Source organism: Chenopodium album, chromosome 18, assembly GCF_948465745.1.
Source record: "Chenopodium album chromosome 18, dcCheAlbu1.1, whole genome shotgun sequence".
Classification (NCBI taxonomy): Eukaryota; Viridiplantae; Streptophyta; class Magnoliopsida; order Caryophyllales; family Amaranthaceae; genus Chenopodium; species Chenopodium album.
In genome coordinates this window covers 28043828-28049637 of record NC_137851.1, presented here as the reverse complement: position 1 = coordinate 28049637, position 5810 = coordinate 28043828, and the positions used below count along the sequence as shown (strand labels likewise).

General features: G+C 35.5%; 1 protein-coding gene across 1 annotated transcript; it reads left to right on the top strand.

Annotated features, from left to right (window-relative positions):
- Positions 1-200: 200 nt before the first annotated feature.
- LOC145592344 (DEAD-box ATP-dependent RNA helicase 36-like) lies at positions 201-5254 on the top strand. The gene is made up of 6 exons (XM_081648791.1): positions 201-931; positions 1396-1718; positions 2122-2325; positions 2412-2493; positions 2584-2682; positions 4882-5254. The coding sequence occupies exons 1-6, from the start codon at positions 302-304 to the stop codon at positions 5008-5010; spliced, it is 1467 nt and encodes a 488-aa protein (XP_081504917.1). The 5' UTR covers positions 201-301; the 3' UTR covers positions 5011-5254.
- The last annotated feature ends 556 nt before the right edge of the window (positions 5255-5810 follow it).

Genomic DNA, 5810 nt, shown 5'->3' with positions numbered 1-5810 from the left:
ACTCAACACTCTGAACTTTACGTAATAGCCAAAACACCACCTACTATGGTGGTTGGAGCAAAGCGCGCCTTTAATGAAAGTCCGGAAAATTGAAAAATCAATTTTTATTATTTTTTGGCCCCTATTACATTTTGTTTTTTTTTTAAAACTCCTAAACTTAAAAAGTCACGTGCACTCCCTTCTCCTTCTTTCCTCATTCTTCTTTTCTCAATCGCATCTCCTTCTTCTCTCATTAGAACCAGAGTTTCCAAGTTCTTCCCCAAATTGAAACCCTAAATTTTTTTTCTCATTAGATTGAAGTATGAATTCAACTTCCCTGGAGCTTGATACCAACTTCCCATTATTTTCAAGGAAGAACAAGGGTTTTTCCAAAAACCCTCAAAAATTACACACTGATATCCCTATACAAAACTCCCAAATACCCAATGAACGGCGTCAACAAATCGAAAAGCAGACGCCGGATTGTAAGAATGAAACATCTTCTACTTCTACTTTCGCTGATTTAGGACTTTCAGAGTGGGGTATTAAAACCTGTTCAGAACTCGGAATGAAGAAACCAACTGAAGTGCAACGATATTGCATTCCTAAGATTCTCGCGGGAAATGATGTTTTGGGTATTGCAAAGACGGGAACTGGAAAAACCGCTACATTTGCCTTGCCTATCCTTCATCGATTAGCAGAAGACCCATATGGGGTTTTTGCCCTTGTTGTCACCCCCACTCGGGAATTGGCATTTCAGTTGGCTGAGCAGTTTCGTGCCCTTGGCTCATCCTTGTATATCCGTTGTACTGTCATCATTGGCGGCATGGATATGATCACCCAGTCGAAGGCGCTGATGCAAAGGCCTCATGTGGTTATTACTACTCCGGGAAGGATTAAAGTTTTGTTTGAAGATAACCCAGATATACCCCCAGTCTTTTCCAGAACTAAGGTAATGGTTATTACTCTATGTTTTGCTTGTTAGATGTATGGTAATTATGTCTCTCTCAAGTTTTGCACAATTTAAATGGTGGACAAGGGTAAAATAATATGACATTATGATAAACAGATATTGTTTATGCTTTTTATTTTTAGCTATGGTAGGAAAACAGAATATGTGTAATACCCGTGATTTTTGGGTGCACAATTCATTTGCGCACTTTTGTCCGTAAGTGTTTCATAAATCTCTGATGTATTTTTAATGTTTGATTAATTGTGTTTGATGATCTCTTGTTTTGGTAGCACTTTAGATACAAAATTTGTTACTGGCTGGTAGCTAATTGTGTAATTACTTAGGTATAAAATTGGAATGTAATGTTGTTTTCCTTGTCCTAATCTATGGACGATTGTTGAGGGATTGCCCATTTGTACTTATAATCTGGCTTATGGGAAAAAAATTTTGAATGATTTTCGCAGTTTCTTGTGTTGGACGAAGCAGATAGAGTTCTTGATGTTGGGTTTGAGGAGGAGCTAAGAGTTATATTTAAGTGCTTGCCTAAAAAACGGCAAACTTTATTATTTTCTGCAACAATGACCGATGATCTAACGGCATTGCTTGAGTTATCTTCTAACAAGGCATTCTTCTTTGAGGCACATGAAGGCCTTCAGACTGTGGAGTCTCTTCGACAACAATATCTTACTGTTCCTGGACATGTCAAGGATGTATATCTTCGATATATTTTATCAAAGATGGAAGATATGAGTGTTCGCTCAGTCATTGTATTCTTCTCTGAATACAGGTATGTAACCAAGATCATCTAGTAATGTTATGATACAGTTATTACGTACTTAGCATATCAAGATTTTTGATCTTTTGGGGTTCTACATCAAAAATTCAATTTCTGGATTTGTTTGCTTATAATAACATGAACTGTAAGAGAGTGTTACAATGAACTTGTTATTTATGTAGTATGAAAGTGAATATTGATGCTTTTCATTAGTGGTAGCTGTTATCTTCATCATTTAATTATTCTTTTTATTCTTTTCAAGAAAAATATGGTTTTCTAAAAAAATTCTTCACTTAACAGAAACTTTTAGATTACCTCCCTAGATCCTTTTTTAATAAATTAATTGTTATTCAAAGCTGAGCTTGGTTCAAAGACTAGTTAATCTCAAAGTTAGGCATCTTGCTCTTGCAAATAGGACATGCCACCGATTGGCTTTGATGTTGGAAGAACTTGACTTCAAGGTTGCCGAGCTAAACTCAATGATACCTCAGTCTTTAAGACAAGCTTCTGTTCATCGTTTTAAGTCTGGGAAAGTTCCTATATTGCTGGCTACAGGAGTTGTTGAACGTGGGCTAGATATTCCGATGGTGGATCTAGTCATACTTTATGACGTACCAAGGTTACATGCTCACACTCTATTTGGAAATTGTTATTTAATGAAGTAATACCATGTATATGCTTTATGCTAAAATGTGATGACTGCAGGGATCCTGTTGAATATGTTCATCGTGCAGGACGTACTGCAAGAGCTGGTAGAGAGGGACTTGTGCTGAGCATTGTATCAGGGGTGAGTTCTGTCTGTGCAATGATGAAACAGTTGTTTTTCTGGTGGCTTCATGTTTTTTGGTCATTATTTTTTGCTCATTATTTTTTGCAGAATGATGTGGATCTTTTACATGGAATAGAAGCAACACTTGGTAAGCAAATGGAAAAGTTTGAATGTAAAGAAAAAGAGGTGGTTGCCGAGATGACCAAGGTGAGAGTGCTGATATGTGTTACCTTGACTTACAATAGTTGAAAATAAGAGAAAAAACACTCTCTCATAAAAATAAAGAAATAAAGTTGCTATTCCAACATTCTAAACACTCATATCAATCACCATTACTTTCTGCTCATCATACATATTACTGAGTTGATGAAATTATAGCAAATTAGCAAGGTATTAGTATTCAGTCACTTGTTTTCAATCACTATGATGTATGCCACTTGACACAAAACTACAATGAGATATGTTTTAGGAATAAATATCCGATGGATTTCAGATTATTATGTAGAATTGATAAATAATCTGCTTCATCCTTTTATAATGGCATAGTTTATCCAATCCACTAATGAAGATATCAAACAGTGAAATATATCAGTGGTTGGGGTAAGGCTGGGTGCAATTGTCCTCCCTGGATCACTAATACACTTTCAGTGTTTGACTGTTATGTTGATTAAAAAATTTGGAGTACTTGAATTAGATTATTAGAATTTGTTATCTTCAACTTATCTCAGACTAATATGCTTTTAATTATCGTTTATTTACTACTATATATCTTTAGTTGCACAATTATAAAAATAAAGATTTCAGTAAGCAGAACCTACCATAGTCGCGACTCGCGGGTTAGTAGGAGTCAGGTTCCGGGTTAGGGGTAGATTTGAAAATTACATAGAAATTATACATTGGAATGAATCTGACTTTGTAATGTTCTTTATTACATTACTTTTAAAAAAAACAGTCAAAGGTTTCTCAGAATAGTACATAAAATCACATCAGACCAGACTAATATAATTCAAAATTTTTAAAAAAAATCAGACTAGATAAAAAAATTCAGATCAATCCAGATTAGAACTAAATAAGATTTAACCAAGTAAATTACTTCAGGTGAAGTGAACATATTCGTAATGTACTCCTAATTTCTTTCTATATTTTATCTAATTGATTTTTTGGTGGGAAAATTCATTAAAGGGTAATGTAATACAAACCCCTATTTCCCTTAGTAACTGGCTGTTCTTTCTACTATTTTCCCACTTTTCCTTTTTTGGGAGTTCTTAGCAATCCTCTGCGGTAATTTTAAAATTTCCTCCTTCCTTTTGTAACTCTCTTATACTTCACAACTGCACTCCAAAAAGATCATAATATCATAATTTTGTACTTCCATCCTTGGCAAACAACTCTTCCTTGCTACCTTTGGCGTCTGCCTCTTGTCACTACATCCACCGCCTCTTAAACAACCACTAGCCCATCACCGATGTTGCAATCGAACCTCCTCTCACCTTAAAAAATACAGCATTACTATGCAACAACCTCTCAATCAGCCTTTAGTATAGCTCAGAATTAACAGAATTCCTCCTGCATACCTTACAAGCTGTAGGCTTCTAACTTGTCAAAAGGTAAGAAACCACCAAGAATTGCAATTTTTGTCATTGGGTAATTAACTTCACTCTAAAATTGTAGTCACATAGGTTGATTTAGACCATCTCGAGGTAGGGCTTCGATTATGATAAAATTTGATGAGGGATGTCTGTGATCTTGGTGCCATGTAAAGGAAGTTGAGATAAGAGACCACCCTTATGGACATCTTGGAAATTTGTAGAAATATGGCAACTGATTTTGTCCATTATGTAAACAAAATTAATGGACCATGGAGCTTTTGGTTGAATTAGGTGGTGAGACGGAGGATGAGTTGAAGGATTTTAAAGTGAGAAAGAGATTGCCTTTGTTTGTTGTGGAAGTTTGCAGAACATGGAAAATTGATATGTGTCCCTTAAGTAAACAAGATTAATGAACCACTTTCTCAATTTCTTAGGCCTCTTTTCTGATATCTTTTCTTCTGTTCAATGTGAACTACTTAACAATGGTCATGATCATTTATTGATCTACAATTGGAGATCCCCATTGCTTATTTAGGCCGATGATAGCATGCCACAAGTACTTAAAAAGTAGAGCACATGTCTTGGACACAAATAACAACAATAGTTATAGATATAGAACAAGGGTTTTGTCTATGAACATCATGTAGACTTTTTATCTCATAAGTTAGAATCTGCTTTTTTTTTTTTTTAGGCAGATCATGTAATTCTGATTTTATGTTTGTTTCTTTGCTAGATTTCTCTCTTCTTTATATACTCTGTATTTACTTGAGGCAGGAGTGGGTTCACCTTTTTCTTGCAAAACCTCTATGTCCTGCAGGTTACCAAGGCAAGAAGGGTCGCAAATATGAAGATGTTAGATGATGGCTTTGAGGATAGAGTGAAGGCACGCAAGAAGCAAAAACTAGCAGATAAAAACCAAAAGGGAAAGAGGGCACAAGTCTTGTAGCTCAATTAGTAAACTACAATATTGGAATTGTTTTAAGACCTTGAATCCTGTAATTTATTTTTTTGTTTACTAACATTGACCACAGAATTGCTTTGAGAATAGAGTGAAGGCACGCAAGAAGCAAAAACTAGCAGATAGATCCAAAAGCGAAAGAGGGCACAAGTCTTGTAGCTCAATTAGTAAACTACAATTTTGGAATTGTTTTAAGACCTTGAATCCTGTAATTTATTTTTTTGTTTACTAACATTGACCACAGAATTGCATTTAAGGCTAAGCTGCATTTTTGTCCAGCAGCTGTAATTTGGATTAGGAGAATAGATCGTGAATTAACATTGTTATAGAGTTCTTTATAAATAGCAAATTTTTGGATACTATGGAAGTGAAGGAAAATAAGAGAAGGGAAAAGGATGAAATATTTTCCATTGAATAGCAAAACCCTTAAATCCACTTGACCTCCACCTGGATACCCCCGCCACCCAATCGGAACCCATTTCTACCATATTGAAAACTCACAACACCCCTAAACCAAAACCCTAGCCCACCCCCTCATTTAGCTCAACGGAATAAAGTATAAAAACACCTTTCCTCTAGTAATCTCTTCTATATAAGCGAGGGGGAGAAAAAAGTTAGTTTCCAATGTTCAAACAACCCTTTACCACTCAAAATTATTAATTTTAATGTAATTTTCCTATTAGAATGTCAATCAAGCCATAATAGGAAAATTAGAGGGGCCAATAAATCTATTTTAATCAGAGGTGGGTATGGGCTGTTGGCTAGTGGGCGGCACGAGCACAACACGG